Source organism: Mesoplodon bidens, assembly GCF_964165515.1.
Source record: "Mesoplodon bidens genome assembly, chromosome: 4".
Classification (NCBI taxonomy): Eukaryota; Metazoa; Chordata; class Mammalia; order Artiodactyla; family Ziphiidae; genus Mesoplodon; species Mesoplodon bidens.
Genome location: NC_138160.1, coordinates 44,376,919 through 44,395,276, shown reverse-complemented (window position 1 = coordinate 44,395,276; position 18,358 = coordinate 44,376,919). Strand labels below are relative to the sequence as shown.

General features: G+C 46.7%; 1 protein-coding gene across 1 annotated transcript in view; it reads right to left on the bottom strand.

Annotated features, from left to right (window-relative positions):
* Positions 1 to 13,037: 13,037 nt before the first annotated feature.
* The window catches only part of IL31RA (interleukin 31 receptor A), a gene marked incomplete at both ends in the record, with an annotated part of 46,419 nt that continues 41,098 nt past the window's right edge, over positions 13,038 to 18,358 (bottom strand). Inside the window, 1 exon segment of the mRNA XM_081232591.1 lies at positions 13,038 to 13,164. Coding sequence (XP_081088717.1) covers positions 13,038 to 13,164 — 127 coding nt within the window.

The window sequence follows — 18,358 nt, the reverse complement described above, 5'->3', positions numbered from 1 at the left end:
ATCCAAAAACAACAGAATACACATTTTTCTCAAGTGCTCATGGAACATTCTCCAGGATAGATCATATCTTGGGTCACAAATCAAGCCTCGGTAAATTTAAGAAAATTGAAATTGTATCAAGTATCTTTTCCGACCACAATGCTATGAGACTAGACATCAATTACAGGAAAAGATCTGTAAAAAATACAAACACATGGAGGCTAAACAATACACTACTCAATAATGAAGTGATCACTGAAGAAATCAAAGAGGAAATTAAAAAATACCTAGAAACAAATGACAATGGAGACACGATGACCCAAAACCTATGGGACGCAGCAAAAGCAGTTTTAAGGGCGAAGTTTATAGCAATACAATCCCACCTTAAGAAACAGGAAACATTTCGAGTAAACAACCTGACCCTGCACCTAAAGCAATTAGAGAAAGAAGAACAAAAAAACCCCAAAGCTAGCAGAAGGAAAGAAATCATAAAGATCAGATCAGAAATAAATGAAAAAGAAATGAAGGAAACGATAGCAAAGATCAACCAAACTAAAAGCTGGTTCTTTGAGAAGATAAACAAAATTGACAAACCATTAGCCAGACTCATCAAGAAAAGAAGGGAGAAGACTCAAATCAATAGAATTAGAAATGAAAAAGGAGAAGTAACAACTGACACTGCAGAAATACAAAAGATCATGAGAGATTACTATAAGCAACTCTATGCCAATAAAATGGACAACCTGGAAGAAATGGACAAATTCTTAGAAATGCACAACCTGCCAAGACTGACTCAGGAAGAAATAGAAAATATGAATAGACCAATCACAAGCACTGAAATTGAAACTGTGATTTAAAATCTTCCATCAAACAAAAGCCCAGGACCAGATGGCTTCACAGGTGAATTCTATCAAACATTTAGAGGAGAACTAACACCTATCCTTCTCAAACTCTTCCAAAATATAGAAGAGGGAGGAACACTCCCAAACTCATTCTACGAGGCCGACATCACCTTGATACCAAAACCAGGCAAGGATGTCACAAAGAAAGAAAACTACAGGCCAATATCACTGATGAACATAGATGCAAAAATCCTCAACAAAATACTAGCAAACAGAATCCAACAGCACATTAAAAGGATCATACACCATGATCAAGTGGGGTTTATTCCAGGAATGCAAGGATTCTTCAATATACGCAAATCAATCAATGTGATACACCATATTAGCAAGTTGAAGGAGAAAAACCATATGATCATCTCAATAGATGCAGAGAAAGCTTTTGACAAAATTCAACATCCATTTATGATAAAAACCCTGCAGAAAGTAGGCATAGAGGGATCTTTCCTCAACATAATAAAGGCCATATATGACAAACCCACAGCCAACATTGTCCTCAATGGTGAAAAACTGAAACCATTTCCACTAAGATCAGGAACAAGACAAGGCTGCCCACTCTCACCACTCTTATTCAACATAGCTTTGGAAGTTTTAGCCACAGCAATCAGAGAAGAAAAGGAAATAAAAGGAATCCAAATTGGAAAAGAAGAAGTAAAGCTGTCACTGTTTGCAGATGACATGATACTATACATAGAGAATCCTAAAGATGCTACCGAAAAACTACTAGAGCTAATCAATGAATTTGGTAAAGTAGCAGGATACAAAATTAATGTACAGAAATCTCTGGCATTCCTGTACACTAATGATGAAAAATCTGAAAATGAAATCAAGAAAACACTCCCATTTACCATTGCAACAAAAAGAATAAAATATCTAGGAATAAACCTACCTAAGGAGACAAAAGACCTGTATGCAGAAAAGTATAAGACACTGATGAAAGAAATTAAAGATGATACAAATAGATGGAGAGATATACCATGCTCCTGGATAGGAAGAATCAATATTGTGAAAATGACTCTACTACCCAAAGCAATCTACAGATTCAATGCAATCCCTATCAAACTACCACTGGCATTTTTCACAAAACTAGAACAAAAAATTTCAAAATTTGTTTGGAAAAACAAAAGACCCCGAATAGCCAAAGCAATCTTGAGAACGAAAAACGGACCTGGTGGAATCAGGCTCCCTGACTTCAGACTATACTACAAAGCTACAGTAATTAAGACAGTCTGGTACTGGCATAAAAACAGAAAGACAGATCAGTGGATCAGGATAGAAAGCCCAGAGATAAACCCACACACATATGGCCAACTTATCTTTGATAAAGGAGGCAGGAATGTACAGTGGAGAAAGGACAGCCTCTTCAATAAGTGGTGCTGGGAAAACTGGACAGGGACATGTAAAAGTTTGAGATTAGATCATTCCCTAGCACCATACACAAAAATAGGCTCAAAATAGATTAAAGACTTAAATGTAAGGCCAGAAACTATCAAACTCTTAGAGGAAAACATAGGTAGAACACTCTATGACATAAATCACAGCAAGATCCTTTTGGACCCACCTCCTAGAGAAATGGAAATAAAAACAAAGATAAACAAATGGGACCTAATGAAACTTCAAAGCTTTTGCACAGCAAAGGAAACCATAAACAAGACCAAAAGACAACCCTCAGAATGGGAGAAAATATTTGCAAATGAAGCAACTGACAAAGGATTAATCTCCAAAATTTATAAACAGCTCATGCAGCTCAATAGCAAAAAAACAAACAACCCAATCCAAAAATGGGCAGAAGACTTAAATAGGCATTTCTCCAAAGTAGATATACAGACTGCCAACAAACACATGAAAGAATGCTCAACATCATTAATCATTAGAGAAATGCAAATCAAAACTACAATGAGATATCATCTCACACCAGTCAGAATGGCCATCATCAAGAAATCTAGAAACAATAAATGCTGAGAGGGTGTGGAGAAAAGGGAACACTCTTGCACTGCTGGTGGGAATGTGAATTGGTACAGCCACTATGGAGAACAGTATGGAGGTTCCTTAAAAAACTAAAAATAGAACTACCATATGACCCAGCAATCCCACTACTAGGCATATACCCTGAGAAAACCATAATTCAAAAAGAGACATGTACCAAAATGTTCATTGCAGCTCTATTCACAAGAGCCCGGAGCTGGAAACAACCTAAGTGTCCATCATCGGATGAATGGATAAAGAAGATGTGGCACCTATATACAATGGAATATTACTCAGCCATAAAAAGAAATGAAACTGAGCTATTTGTAATGAGGTGGATGGACCTAGAGTCTGTCATACAGAGTGAAGTATGTCAGAAAGAGAAAGACAAATACCGTATGCTAACACATATATACGGAATTTAAAAAAAAATAAATGTCATGAAGAACCTAGGGGCAAAACGAGAATAATGACACAGACCTACTTGAGAATGGACTTGAGGATAAGGGGAGGGGGAAGGGTAAGCTGTGACAAGGCGAATGAGAGGCATGGACATATATACACTACCAAACGTAAGGTAGATAGATAGTGGGAAGCAGCCGCAGAGCACAGGGAGATCAGCTCGGTGCTTTGTGACCGCCTGGAGGGGTGGGATGGGGAGGGTGGGAGGGAGGGAGATGCATGAGGGAAGGGATGTGGGAACAGATGTATATGTATGACTGATTCACTTTGTTATAAAGCAGAAACTAATAAAAAAAAAAAGAGGCAAAAGGCCTGTACTCTGAAAACTATACTACACTGATGAAAGAAATGGAAGATAACACAAACAGATGGAAAGATATAGCATGTTCTTGGATTGGAAGAATCAATATTGTCAAAATGACTATACTATGAAAGGCAACCTACAGATTCAATGTAATCCCTATCAAATTACCAATGGCATTTTTCACATAACGAGAACAAAAAATTTTTAATTTGTATGGAAACACAAAAGACCCTGAATAGCCAAAGTAATCCTGAAAAAGAAAAATAGTGCTAGAGGAATCAGGTTCCTTGAGTTCAGACTATACTACAAAACTACAGTCATCAAAGTGTATGATATTGGCACAAAAACAGATAAAATATGTAATATTTTATATTATATATAAAATAGACAATCAACAAGGACCTACTGTAGAGCACAAGGAACTCTACTCAATATTCTGTGATAACCTATATGGGAAAAGAATCTGAAAAAGAACAGATATATATATATATGTATAACTGAATCACTTTGTTGTACACTGAAACCAACACAATATCATAAATCAACTATACTCCAATATAAAATAAAAATTAACTAAATAAAGTTAATATTCAAAAAAAGGAATAAAATACCTAGAAATAATTTTAACCAAGCAGGTGAAAGAGCTATACACTATAAACTATAAGACCCTGATAAAGACACAAATAAATGGAAAGATATTCTGTACTTGTGGATTGGCAGAATACTGTTTAAATGTCCACACTAACCAAAGTTACCTCAGATTCAATGCAACCCCTATCAAAACTCCAGTGACATTTTTCACAGAAATAGAACAAACCTAAAATCCTAAAATGTGTGTGGAATCACAAAAGACCCCAAGTAGCTAAAGCAATCTTGAGATAGTACAACAAAGCTAGAGACATCATGCTCCCTGATTTCAAACTACATTACAAAGTTATAGTAGTCAAAACCGTATGGTGCTGGTATAAAAATAGACACATAGATCAACGGAACTGAATAGAGAGCCCAGAAAAAAAACCATGAATTTATGGTCCATTAATTTATAATAAAGGAAACAAGAATATATAGTGGGGAAGGACAGTCTCTTCAATAAAGAGTTCTGAAAAAAACTGGACAGCCACATGCAAAAAATTAAACCAGACTACTTTCGTAAACCATACACAAAAATTAACCCAAAATGAATTAAAGACTTAAATGTAAGACCTGAAGCCATAAAACTCCTGAACTAAATTCACATCAACCTCCCAATCCACCCTGCAAAACACTGAAATTTATTGTGACGATACAGGCATTAAGTGTATTAAGAACACAACTTTCTCAAACAGACCTGAATTGTATTGAATCCTAGTTCCATCGCTTTCTAGTGATATGACTTTGGGCAATGTCATCTCATTAGCTCTATTTTTTTTTAATGAGAATAATAATTGAGCCTACCTCACAGAGTTGTTTTGAGGCTTAAATAAAATAAGACCCATAAAACTTTTGCATAGTGACTGGTCCATAGTAAGTACTCAATAAATGGCATTTAGCATTAGTGAAATGATATGGAAGGTAAGAAGAAAGAACACAAAACCTGAATTTCTAAGGTTTTTTTCCTTCCCAATATACCTCAGGAAGACTATTAAAGGACACACGTGGATGGGAATTTTAATTTATCAGGAGATTAGGAAATGTTCCACCACTGTTGTCCCAGACAAAATCTAAGCTTACTAGGTAGGAATATAACTGAAAGAGTTAAAAGACCACTTTGTCTTCAACGGGGAGAAATGCTTGGGTATAATGTGGGGTGTGAAATCAGAGGCAAGGAGAGAAGTGGAGAGGCTGTTGCTCTAATTCTGGGAGAGACCTGAACAGTGAAAGGGTCAGGAAGACAAAGAGGAAGGAATGGATAGCTGAGGGTATTAATGGGGTAGGATCATTAGTATGTGATCAACTGATTAGATATGGTAGGTAAGGGAGCGGGCACTCTAGCTGCTTTACCAAATGTGAGAGGAGAGGCAGTCAAGTGGGAAGAGAATGCATTGGGGAGAGTCAAGTTGGCTTCAGAAATGCATATGCAGCAGGTGAAAAGAGGAGACTGGGGCAGAAAAGATACTTGGGCTAGAGGCAAAGGCTTGAGAATCATGAGCAAAGGTGTGTGGACTAAGAATCTCACCTGCCACATCAGTAAACAAAGGATGTTGTGGCCATCAAGCCGTCAGCCACTGCAGCTGCCCCCTACCAGAGGGAAATTCAGGAGGGAGAAAACAGGATCCCGGCCCCAGGTAGTTAAGGTGTGTACCAAAGGAATGATTACAATAAGCCCAGAGTCTTGTGTCTTCCCATACATAAAAAAGCATTAAATTAATTAACTTGAGATGTCTGGTTTTTGTGATTCACAGTAATCTTTTGATGTTCGACTACGTAGGTGTTTTTTGGTTTTTGTTTTCCATCCTATATATACTGGCCCCTCCCTTATCTCTCTGGAACAGCTCCTCAGAGCTTTCTGAGAGGCTGTCTCCCAGGCTATAGCCCTCAGGAAGACCACCAACTAAAACATCATTCTCAGCTTTTAAGTTGTGCATTTTTTTCAGTTGACAGGTGGTACAGCTTTTTCAAATTTTTTTACAAAAAAAAAAAAAAAAAGAGATATCAGTAATTACTTTCCAAGATCTGATGAATACTGAGCGAAAAGAAGACACGAAGTGTTGAGGCGGGACCCCCAGGTCTGGAGCAGACAATGCACCTGGCTTCCGGGTTCCCCAACCTCAAAATCTCTAGAGCACTTCCGCTCCTCTCCCTCCCCTCAGCCACACAGTCTCCCCTCCCCTCCCAACTCGCCCCAACACGCCCACAGGAAAACCTCCATTTCAACAACTAACACGCCCCTGCTTTCTCTATCAGCTTTGCCGGCCTTCACCCTGTAGGTGTCTCTCCCTCCATCACATTCACCTGGAGGTCCACACCCAGGATAAACCTACTTACCTGTCTCTCCTACATGAAAAATATTTTTGGGCAGACCAGCACCATGACCAAACAATCACAAACGTAAAATTATTCTTTCACCTCTGCAAGAACTATTTCTTACCTTTCACTGCTCAAAACTTCCATCACCATTTACTCTCCTGTGAGATAAGCCTGCCTCACATTCAAACCACTATTTAAAAAAAATTTTTTAAACACACAACAATAAGCATATCTCTTATTCACTGGGCATTTACTATGTGCCAAGCACTGTATTCAGCTCAGAACAATCATCACTTCATTTATCTCCCCTTAATTGAATTCCATGATACTATTCCCCCTGCCCCCATTTTATAGATTAAAAAACAGGCTTAGGGAGGCTAAGAAACTCATGAAACTCATGCAAGGCCACAAGTGAGCAGGCAGCAAAGCTTGGGGTCAAAACAGGTCCACCGGCAATGCTCTTGCTCCAAGCACCAAGCTCTAGCCTAAATATTGCGGGTCACCCACCCACAGGCGAAGGTCACAGGGGAATATTAAATGACATAATCTTTGACAAACACACATAGCACAGTACTTGGTATATGTTAAATAAACATGTGCTCTGTATATTTAGCTGCTAAATGTGGCCACCCTGCCAGGGTGCCACGGTACCTCCCCATCCACCCAATGGCCCAAGCGTTGCTTCCTGCCCCTGTCCCGTGGCTCCTCTTTGGTGGGCAGCTGGTGTCCCCGGCCTCCACACACATTCCAAAGTGCCTGGAAAGTTACACATCCAGTGGGGAAGCCCGTAGCAATGGCCGAGGGGTTTAAGAGCCTAAAAGCCCAAGTCCCTTGCGACTTGGCTGAGGACACACTCTGGGGACCCAGACAATTACCTCCAGCATCTTCTAGGAGTCAGGCGGGGCTGCCGTCCTCGGGACCACATCTGAAATTCCACCCTCCTTGGCTTCTTCCCGTTTCCCATCAAGCTTCCCTCACTCCTTTCCCAGTGCCTTCTGGGAACGCATTGCTGATAAATTTGTTACACTTGGTGTCTCAGGGTTTGCTTTGGGTTAATTAACCTAAGGTACCCTCCCTCCCAGCACCCTGCACAGAGGCAGCTGTCACTGCTCTGACCACAATGGGCCCAGGCTTGATCTGGGTTGAGAGCGGACAGGTGTGCAAGGAGGGCCCAGGTGATGGTCGGAGGCTGACTCACTCAAAGGGTCAGACTCTCTTGCCTGGCCGCAGCCTATCAAACTCAGAAAGTGCCCATCGAATGGCCTCTTCACACATTCCATTTGATAGCCGGGCGCCCCTTGGCATAGGGGGAGCCTGCTGCTCGGTCCTGTCAGCCCTACCGGTGCTGCGCTTCTTCTCCACCCACAAGGAAAGCTGAGCCCTGAGCCGGCCCTCCATGTGGACCCACTCTGCCTCTGAGGAAACACCCTTTCCCCCTTCCGCTCCATGCCCCATTTTGAAGGTGCTGGCCTCGCAACAGCTTCTGATTAGCAGCCAGTTTGCTGTTTTGAGTTATTCTATACTCTGGCATGAGAGGTGGGTGAATTTTTCAGGGGCCTAAGAAAATATATGTGACCTGAGAAAAACAATTATTGGCTAAAAACCAAGAAAAGAAAATTTCAAGGTTATGTAAGTAAGCTGATATCAAACATAACATGAAATAAACTTCATTATTTTGGAATTCAGAAAAAATGTTATTATGTTTGTAAACAAGTTGCAAATTATATTAGAATACATGGATTTTCTCAGTTCACAAGAATCCCTATAGATGCAGGATGACTGCTGAGAAATCACAAAACAAAGTTACATAAGTCAAATAATTAAAAAAAATATATATATAAACCTTTCCAAAATTTTTGTGACAAAAAATTATAGTTAATGTGGAAATTTCAATATATTTGACAGTATGTGGGCTTCCTGGGGCCCACGAAAGCTTTCAGGGTGCCCAGCTTTCAACATACGCTGTACCATCCCCACCTACTTTCACCAACCAACATGCCCCAACTCATCAGCCACAACTCTGGCAGACCAGCCAGAAATCACCCTGTTCTCCATTGTGTTACAAGGGGCTGGGACATTTGGCCAATCTAATCTGAGGGGGCTAGTCGGAGCCTCAAAGTGAGGACGAGGATGGACACCACAGTCTTTGCCAAGAGCCTGGCAGGGCTCTGGTCCACCGGGAGAAGCGGATACTTCTGTGACACCAGAGTCCCTCAGGGAGGATGGGCTGGCCTGTGTATAAAGCCCAGGTCGTCCTAGGAGACGGGACAGAGCAAGCCCTGAGGTCTGCAGTCCCACACCCACCTGGCTGGATGGCAAAATCACTTCATGGTTAAATGGTTAAAAGACGGATGGGCCGCAGGGGTGAAGCCAGGGGACAGTCCAGTTTGTTGCTGTTGTAAGTACAGGAATGAGCGTTCATGGGCAGTTCTCTGTGACGTGACCAGGTGTACTGAGGGGCCAGCTGGGGTCGTGAGGAGCATCATGGGAACGGAGAGGGACCCTGGAGCCTGACTGGAGGCTGACGGACCTCCAAGGAGTGGGAAGCAAGGGCCACCCTTACACTCCAGCTTTTCCAGTCAGGGGACGGGCCCCCTGAGGGCATTGGTGCAGGGCACAAGCTGGCTGACAGTCTGGGGACAGCTGGACCATCACACTCAAGATAATGCCAGCCCGAGGACATAACCTTAAAAGAGGGGACAGGCCCAGGGGCTTCAACCTAGGGTTACCCCATCCTGGTTTGCCTGGGACTTTCGAGTTTTAGCGCTGCAGGGCCCACATCCCAGGGTACCTGTCAGTCCCGCACAGCTGAGCACCCTACCCACAGCCAGGGCTGCATACAGCCCCTCAGGAGCTGGGGGCACAGCACAAAGTGGGAGGGAGAACCAGGTAGGCATGTAACCCTAGAAAAGTGGGCTTTGTTGCCAGCGTTCTGTAGTCTTGCTGGTGAGAATCAGCCAGAGAATTCCTGGTTTGTTATTGGGTCTGTGTGCTAATCCTACGAATGGTGTGGCCTGTGGAAGCCAGGGTGCTGAAACCAAGCAGGACCCCATGGAGCTCCAGAGTCCCCCGTTTCTTGTTTGTAGGGAAGAGACTCCAGCCTCTATGACCTTCCCTGAGTTCTAAAGGGCAGATTTGAACAGTTACTAATCAGGGAAGGGAGGGTGTGCAGAGACAAGGGAGGGGCAGACAAGAAACTATAGCGCAGCCTTGGGGTCTTTGTTCCACCTCAAGGGAGACACATTAACAATATCTTTGAGCTCTTTATAGAACTAAAACCCAACAAATGGAAGATGTTAGCATTCTTCATACCAGATAAGACCACCTGAGGCCAAATTAAAGGAAACAGAGATGCTCACCATAGACCATCTGAGACCAGATTAAAGGAGTGCAGGCCTTGTACACACCCTAATCCTGTGAGCAACCCCACCCTTGAACTACTGCTGTAAGACTCCTCACCTATCCTATCCGAGGTTGGGACACACTGTTTTCGAGGGCAGGAGCCCGCTGGGTCCCCCTTTGCCTCCCTTTGCCTGGCCAAGCAGTAAAGCTATTCTCTTCTGCTTCACCCAAAACTCTGTCTCCAAGATTCGATTTGGCACTGGTGCACAGAGGCTGAGTTTTCGGCATCAGTACCCGAGTTCAAACACCCGTAGACTTCACGGTCACTTCCTCCCTGCCGCCCCTCACCGGCAAAGGCGGCCAGGCACCAAAGCCACCAAGGAGTGGGAGGAAGCTGGGGTGCCCGTTCATGAGCCCCGAGGATGGCTCTGCCACCACCACCCCAGGTTTGGTCCCAACTCACATGTAACGGTTCTGATCCCAGACACCACCGTGTGCTGTCCCCAGGCTCTCGTGGAGCCTGACTGCTTTCCCGGCCTAAGAAGTCAGGAATGTGTCCACCTGTGGGCCTGCATGTCTGCTGTTCTGTGGGCAACATAGTCATGGGTCCCCAGTGCCACCCTGTCCTCACCTGAGACCGCAGACCTCAAAGAGACACACGCCCCCACCGCCACAAGCTCATTTGGTTGGGACTCTCCCATCCAAGGAGGGCAGGGGGAGCACAAAGGATGGTATTCAGACAGCAGGAGCCCTGGGTTTCGTTTTGTTGTTTATCTTTTGGGTTTGTGCTTTTTAGAAGTGTTTGTTTCGGGTTTTCTTTTTTTTAAAAATAAATTTATTTATTTATGGCTGCGTTGTGTCTTCACTCTTCACTGCTGTGCGTGGGCTTCCTTTTTAGTTGCGGTGAGCAGGGGCCACTCCTCATTGCAGTGAGTGGGCTTCTACTGCAGTGGCTTCTCTTGTTGCAGAGCACGGGCTCTAGGTGCGTGGGCTTCAGTAGTTGTGGCACGTGAGCTCCGTAGTTGTGGCTCGCGGGCTCTAGAGCACAGGCTCAGTAGTTGTGGCGCACGGGCTTAGTTGCTCCACGGCATTTGGGACCTTCCCAGACCAGGGCTCGAACCCATGTCCCCTGCATTGGTAGGCGGATTCTCGACCACTGTGCTACCAGGGAAGCCCATGTTTGGGGGTTTTATGTTTCTGTTTTTTTTGTGTCTGTGTTTGGGGTATTTTTTTGGTTTTGTTTTTTGTTGTTTGTTTTGTTTTGGCAGGGAGAGATGGAAAAGATTGCTTTGGGTCCAAGAGATGCTGCCTTTGGGTGGAGCATTTTCCCTTTGGTTAAAGTATCATGTGTTCTCTGGAACCAGCCCTGAGATGTCACGGAATTGTCAGTTTAGGAGGCTGATATCTTACCATTAGCATCCAACAACCCTAGAGGCTTTTTTTCCCCTGGAACTCATATTTTTTTCCTGAAAGACAACAAAGCCTGGCTGATAAAACACATCTTGGGAGGGGCTTGAGTTACAGATACATGCTGACTCCTCCAGAGAAAATGTTCAACTTAACTTCTAAGTAAATATTTGCTATTTATTTGGAAAGACAAAGGGAAGATTTTTCGTCCTTTGGGTTCATCCCTGTGAAGGAAGATCTGGAATAAAGAAGCTCTAAGATGTGTACATATCACGGCATGGCTTTGACTCCCCGGCACCGGGGGTTGTCCACTAGTTGGGGTGTGCTGCCATGGAATGCCAAGCCCTGCCATGTCCTGAGCATCAAGTTAATACTTGGAATTCTGAACAGAAGTTTGTTTGGCCCAGCCATGCCTCCCCTTGTCCTCTCCCAGGGCCTTGCCCTTGTGGTTCTTGTAAGCCAAGACCCCCAAGGGTCCCGTCAGCTGAGGGCAGCCCTAGGTGTGCTGTCTTGGCCGCTCTCTCTGGGAGCCAGCCCGTCTGGAGGACAATGCGCCCTGGTCAGTGCCCTGCCCTGCGGGAGTGGGGCCTGTCCCTGCAGAGTGAGGCCTGTGGAGTCCAGCTGGGCTTGAGACCCGGTGTGTCTAATTCTGGGGTGACCATTAGCAAGCCCTCTGGGTCACAGATCTAGGGCCAGGCACTCTAGGCAGCTCTGCTGGCAATAAGATGGTATGGATCTCTGTCTGGGAGTGGTCCACATCCAGCTCCCACTGGGCTCTGGTCTCAGACAAGGCTGGTCCACGGGTCAGGAACACTAAAAAGTAGACAAAGTTAACAGATGCAGAGGCTTTGGTTGGGGCCTTAAGGATGTGCTTCAGGCCTCAGGCAGAGCTCAGCCCCAGCGAGCAGAGGGAGACAGGACTCCAGAAGAACCATCAGAGAGGTGCAACAGTGCTGGCTGTGTAGATGGAAGAGAGGGCCACAAGCCAAGGAATAAAGGCTGCCTCTAAAAAAGGCATGGAAACAGATTCTCCCCTAGAGCCTTCAGAAGGAACGCAGCCCTGCTGATGCCTTGATTTTAGCCCTGTGAGATGACATTGAATTTCTAACCTACAGAACTGGAAAATAATAACTCATGTCATTCAAGGCACTAAATTTGTGGTAATTTGTTACAGCAGCCATAGACAACCAATACCTGTTAACTCTTTAAAGTGTAGCACATGAGCAAATAATTTAAAAGAAACCTTGCCCATTACTATGCTAAAGGGTTTGGATGTTACCTGTGGACCATTCCATCAGGAATTAGGAAGCAGGCAAGAGATGGAACCAGGTCTGTGTATAAAATAATTCTGGAGGTAATGTGGAGGATGGGTTTGTGGGTAGAAAGTAGGGCTGCAGGAAGGAAGACCAGTGAGGCGTCTGCTCAAAGGTCCAGATCAAAGATGACCAAGCCGGGGTTGGCACGGGATTAGAGGGAATGGAGTAGAGAGGGCTGATGGGGAGAGAAGTTTTGCAGAGAGGAGTATGAGGATTTGGTGACCCACTGGATGCTGGTGACGAGGAAGGAGCTTCAATAACTCCAAGTGTCCAAGTATGAGAATGGAGAAACAAGGTGTGAAAGACAAGTAAATAGGTTGTGGATACACAAGCTTTGTCTTGGACGTGTTCATTCCAAGTGGAGATGTCCAGTGAGAAGTTGGAAGTGTGGATCCTGGGCTCGATGCAGATGGGGATTTAGGGATGACACAGATGCAGCTGAAGCCTGGGTGTAGATGACGGAGAACTTGTGGAGCCATCTGTCCACCAGGGACTCAACCCCAGGGAACTCCGAGGATCAAGGGGCAAGTCAGCCAAGAGGAGCCTGAGAAACACAGAACAGAACAGTGAGGGCTTCCCTGGTGGCACAGTGGTTGAGAGTCCGCCTGCCGATGCAGTGGACACGGGTTCGTGCCCCGGGCCGGGAAGATCCCACATGCCGCAGAGCGGCTGGGCCCGTGAGCCATGGCCGCTGAGCCTGCGCGTCCGGAGCCTGTGCTCCGCAACGGGAGAGGCCACAACGGTGAGAGGCCCGCGTACTGCAAAAAAAAAAAAAAAAAAAGAACAGAAGAGTGATTAGGGAGGAGTGGAAAGAAGGGATTAGTGGGAGGGAAAAGCCACCTGCAGAGCCCTGTTCCAACTGTCATGGGAAGTTCCCTCTTCCACCAGACCTCCCTTTGCCCTGCCCGAGGTCCCAGGGTGCTCCCAGAGTCTGTCCCTCTGTTGTGGCACCTCGTCTGGCTTCTGCAGCCTCCCAAGCCCATCCTGAAGCTCAGGCTCCCTGGGTCTTCTCCCTTCCTCTCATTCCCTGTGCTGAGAACATGGACATGGTGCCCGCCCCCAACCCTACCCACTCCTGGATCTGAAACCAATCTCAGGGGTCCTGGCAGGCAATGAGAGAGAGGAAGGGTCTCCAGGCCCAGCCAAGAAGAGATTCTCAAGGGCCCTCCACACCTTGGAGTCTCCACTCCCCTTTAACTCTCTCTGACCCCAGGAGCCAACTTGTTATTGACCAGAGGCAGAGCAGCACGAGAGGTGTTGGGAGGCTGGGTTGCAACCCGCCACTCCCTGGTTGCAGAACCTTGGCCAAGTCACTTAAGCCTCTCTGAGCTCAGTTTCCTCGTCTGTAAATTGGATAATGGTACTACCCTATCTATGGTCTCCACCCTTCTGCAAGTGGGTAATAGTACCTCACAGCGCTGTGAGAATTGCTGGATAATGCACAGAAAGCCCTTAGCACATGCCTGGTACACAGCAAGTGCTCGTAAACATTAACTGTGGGCGACCTTAGTGATGAACAGAACAAAATCTGGTAACCGCCCCACTCCACCGTTTCTCCAACAAGAGTGGGCACACGTGTGCCTTATATTTGGGTACTTAAGAGGCCAGTCTGGGGCTTCCCTAGTGGCGCAGTGGTTGAGGGTCCGCCTGCCGATGCAGGGGACACGGGTTCGTGCCCCAGTCCGGGAAGATCCCACATGCCGCGGAGCGACTGGGCCCGTGAGCCATGGCCGCTGAGCCTTCACGTCCGGAGCCTGTGCTCCGCAACCGGAGAGGCCACAATAGTGAGAGGCCCGTGTACTGCAAAAAAAAAAAAAAAAAGAATGATATAAATAATTGGTATTAAGAGATTTTTGTCGTTGATGTTGTTGTAAAGTTGAGTCCAAAACAAAATTTAAATTTACAAAAAAAAAGACTGCCATCTAGAGCTCTGTATGGAGGCTGAGCAGCACCCATGGCAAGTGCCGTGGGCCCAAGGCAGAGGTTAGCTCGGATTCTCAGGCATTGCCAAACGTGTGACGGTTGGGGAATGGGAGATAAAATGACCTGGGTCAAGGACCACTGGAGTAAGTGGTAAGTAGCCATCAAGTCTCCAGCTTGGCTGTGGGCAGCAGCGGACAGGGACTGTGAGGGCTCTGGCGAGCCAGGGATGTGTGCCTCTCTAAGGGGGCCGTCCCTATCCGGTTAGAAACCCAGGATGACAGTCTGATTTTTTTTTTTTCTCATTAGCAACCACTTCCAAGTTAAAGTACTTTGTGCAGTCTGAGCCCCATGTCTGTGGGCTACACAGGGGTGGACCAGCAAACTATTTCTGTAAAGGGCCACATGGTGATCATTTTAGGTTCTGTAGGAGAAACTCTGTCACAACTACTCAGTTCTGTCTGTGTGTGGGTAGCAGCTGCGGGTGACACATAAAGGATGGTGTGGCTGTGTTCCAATTAGGCTTCACAGGTAGACACTGAAATTTGAATTCTATGGAATTTTCACACCTCATTAAACGTTATTCTTCCTTTCGTTTTCTAGCCTTTCAAAATGTCAGGATCATGTCTGGCTCATGGGCCCACAGAAACAGGGCCCAGACTGGGCCTGAGGGCTGGCTGGCTGAGCCCTGGGCTGAAGCGTGCCTGCAGCAGCAGCAGTAAGTAGGGGCCGGCGGAGAGCGGGGCGCGGGGGCGCGGGCTGGGTGCGCGCCCGGCAGGCCGCACAGGTTTTCCCCGCACGAGGTAGGAGCGGCCTGGGGACGGCTGGGGCCCTTTTCAAGCCACGCCCCTCCCCACCCGAACCTGCCCCCCACCTGGTGCTTTTACTGTGTTTTATTGCAGCCACCTGAGAAAGAATGAAGGTATCATCTCTCTTTTTTAACCACAGATTGGCTTCTCTGCCATTCTTTAACATTTTTTTCCCTGATATTATTGTAAAAGAAAGGCTACTGATAGGGCACTAACGTAGCTGTTTGCATGGTTCCCAGAGCCCTAGAAAACTCTAATGGAATTTTATCAGTTTTTAATGACCTTGCTAAAACACAAGTTTTCCTGTTTGTGTCCTCTCAACGTCTCTCTGACAGTTAGAGAAAACGCAGATGGCCTTCTCCAGTCACAGAGGCAGCGCAGGACACTGGGAGTGGGGACAGTTCATGACTCGATTCCAGGAGAGGAAGGTCACCACTGCCTTCTTTTAGGCCATGTCCTGTGATCTGCTCTGGGGAGCAAACTGTATGGCCTGCAGAATGCACTTCTGGGCTTCCTGCCCCTCTTACTAGAGGAGATGCTGACTCCTATGGAACTATCTTGGACCATCTAGAACGAAACAGAGGGCCCTGATTTCTCTAGCCCTCAAAGGTAGCAAAAGTAAATTTGGAAATCATACAAGCGGGGCTGACGGGAAGGGGAGAAAGGAATAAAAAGAAAAGAAACAAGAAATAGAAAAAAAAAGGAAGTGTTAAAAAGATGAGAAGCTGCTGGGAGTCGTGGAAAAAAAGCAGAAGACAGGAGGCAAGAAGGAAAGTGAGAAAAGGGAAGAAATGAAAAGAGGAAGGGCCAGGGTGTGGTATTTGCAAACTATTCATTCAGGCTTTAATGAATAATTAAGGGGAGGAGAGAAGAGGGTAACATCTTCATCTCTGAAACCCACTCACAGAAGCCATCTGTGACTTTTCTTTCTCCCCAGCCATCAAATTCTTGGACTTTAGGTTCAAAAGCCTCACCCAGGTGTGAGACAAACAAGATTAGAGGGGCTCGCTCTGGCCCTCCCCGTCCCTCAGCTGGAGGTAGCAGAGGGTCACAGGAGGGAGGGAGGAGTTTTGGGCACCAAGCTAGGACCTCCTGTGAGTTCACAAATCAGAGGCAGGTGGAAAGGGCCCCGTCTGGAACTCTGGGGGACTGGCAGCTCATAGAAGTGTCCACATCACAACAGTCGGGGGTGGGGGAGGTATCAGGGTGGAGAGAACCCACCACAGCCGGGACCCCATGTATCCCCTTAGTTTGGCCCCTTTCCACTCCCAGGACACAGGTTCCCCAGAGCCCTGCTCCAGGCCCCCCTTATTCCTTGATTTGTCAGTAGTTGCTGTTCTGTAAACGAGGAGTGACGAATTTGGGGGGTGGGAGGGTGCTACAGACGCTGGAGATTTAACGAGGAGAGAGCTTTGGGAAAGCATCCCCCCTGCTTGTGCCTGTGATAAGGATGCAGCAATTGGCTGAGGACAGTGGCAGGTGGTGGGGAGGCACATCCCTGCCCAGTGCTGGGCAGCAGACTCCATGCTGCTCCCCTGAACATCTGCTGGCATTCAGAGCCAGTCCCAGGGTGGATGGGGCACAAAATCCCGAGTAAGACCGAGTTACAAACCTGAGGTGACATAAATCATTGCACTGGGCCATGGCCACTTCAAAAGGCCAGGGGCTTGGGCCAGAAATTAAGTTTAGTTCTAGAAAAGTAAAGTGATGGTGTTGCAGACCTGAGTCGGTGGCTTGTGAAGTCTGTGCCCGCTACACAAGCACTGACTTCTCAAGCACTCAGGAAAATTACCGTCAGCCTTTCTCTCTGGCAAATGCCGGGCTCACTGTGCCCCGCTGCCCCCATCTCACCAGGCTCTCAGCGACCTCCCCTGATGGCCAGGTGAGTCTTAGCCACACGTCAGGAAGTCATGTGATGTCACTGTGCTCAGGGTAGGAGCCCAGTGCCAGCCATAAGTTCCCGGGTATCTGCCATTAGCACTTGGGCTAAAGGCTCCAGTCACGGTTGCAAGCCCTGGGCTTTGCCACGTGAAGGCAGAGGCGTCCTGGTGTTGGAGCAGCACAGGTGCTAAGCATTCCACATCCCCAGGCCCTGCTCAGCTGCTTCTGGGAAGAGGCCTGTGAAGGGTGTGTTCAGTAAGCATTCCTGGGCTCTGAGCCAGTGTGAGGGACACAGTCCCTGTAAAAAGCTGCTGCACTCTTTGGTATCTTTCTATTCCCAGGCTTGGGTGCAAGATAGAGGGGCAGCGAGGGCCTCCAGGAACTGTCTGCAGGGCTGGGCAGTGGCCTGGACAGTGGTGTGGACCTGCCGGCCCAGCGAGAGTCCATTCCCCAGCGCGCTGCCAAGGCCCTCCCTCGTTCCTCCATCCCCAGCCATGCAGTGGATCAAGGGCAAGAGCCCTGGGCGGGGGTTTTGCTACAGACACTTGAGATTTAATGAGGGTCATGAGGCATTTCAGGCACACCATCAGGAGGGCCACACCACCTCCCACCCCTGTGTTGAGAGAGAGACTTAATCTCTAAAGTGGTGTCAGCGCTACCTCAGAGGTGTAGCCTGGAGCCAGGGAGGTCAAGGTGGAGGGAGAGAGCCTCGCCTCCTGGCAGACCACCCAAGTGCCAACTAAGCAACTGTCCTTTGGCAACAGGGAAAGTCTCTCTTGGAGCTGTGAGGAGTAGCCCCAGCAAAGACTGTGCCCATGGCCCAATTCCTCAGGAAGGCCAGATATGTCCGCCTCTGGTGTCCACTGCCCCTCCAAGTCAATCCGTCAGAGGCCTTAGCGAGAGCTTGTTATCAGAACAAAAGAAGATAAATTGCTTTTCCTCTGCAAAGTGCTCAGGCTGATCACCATCCTTTCTGTTTAAATCTTTATTTTTAATTAATTAATTAATTAATGTTTGGCTGCGTTGGGTCTTCGTTGCTGCGCAAGGGCTTTCTCTAGTTGCAGAGAGCGAGGGCTACTCTTCATTGCAGTGCGTAGGCTTCTCATTGCAGTGGCTTCTCTTGTTGCG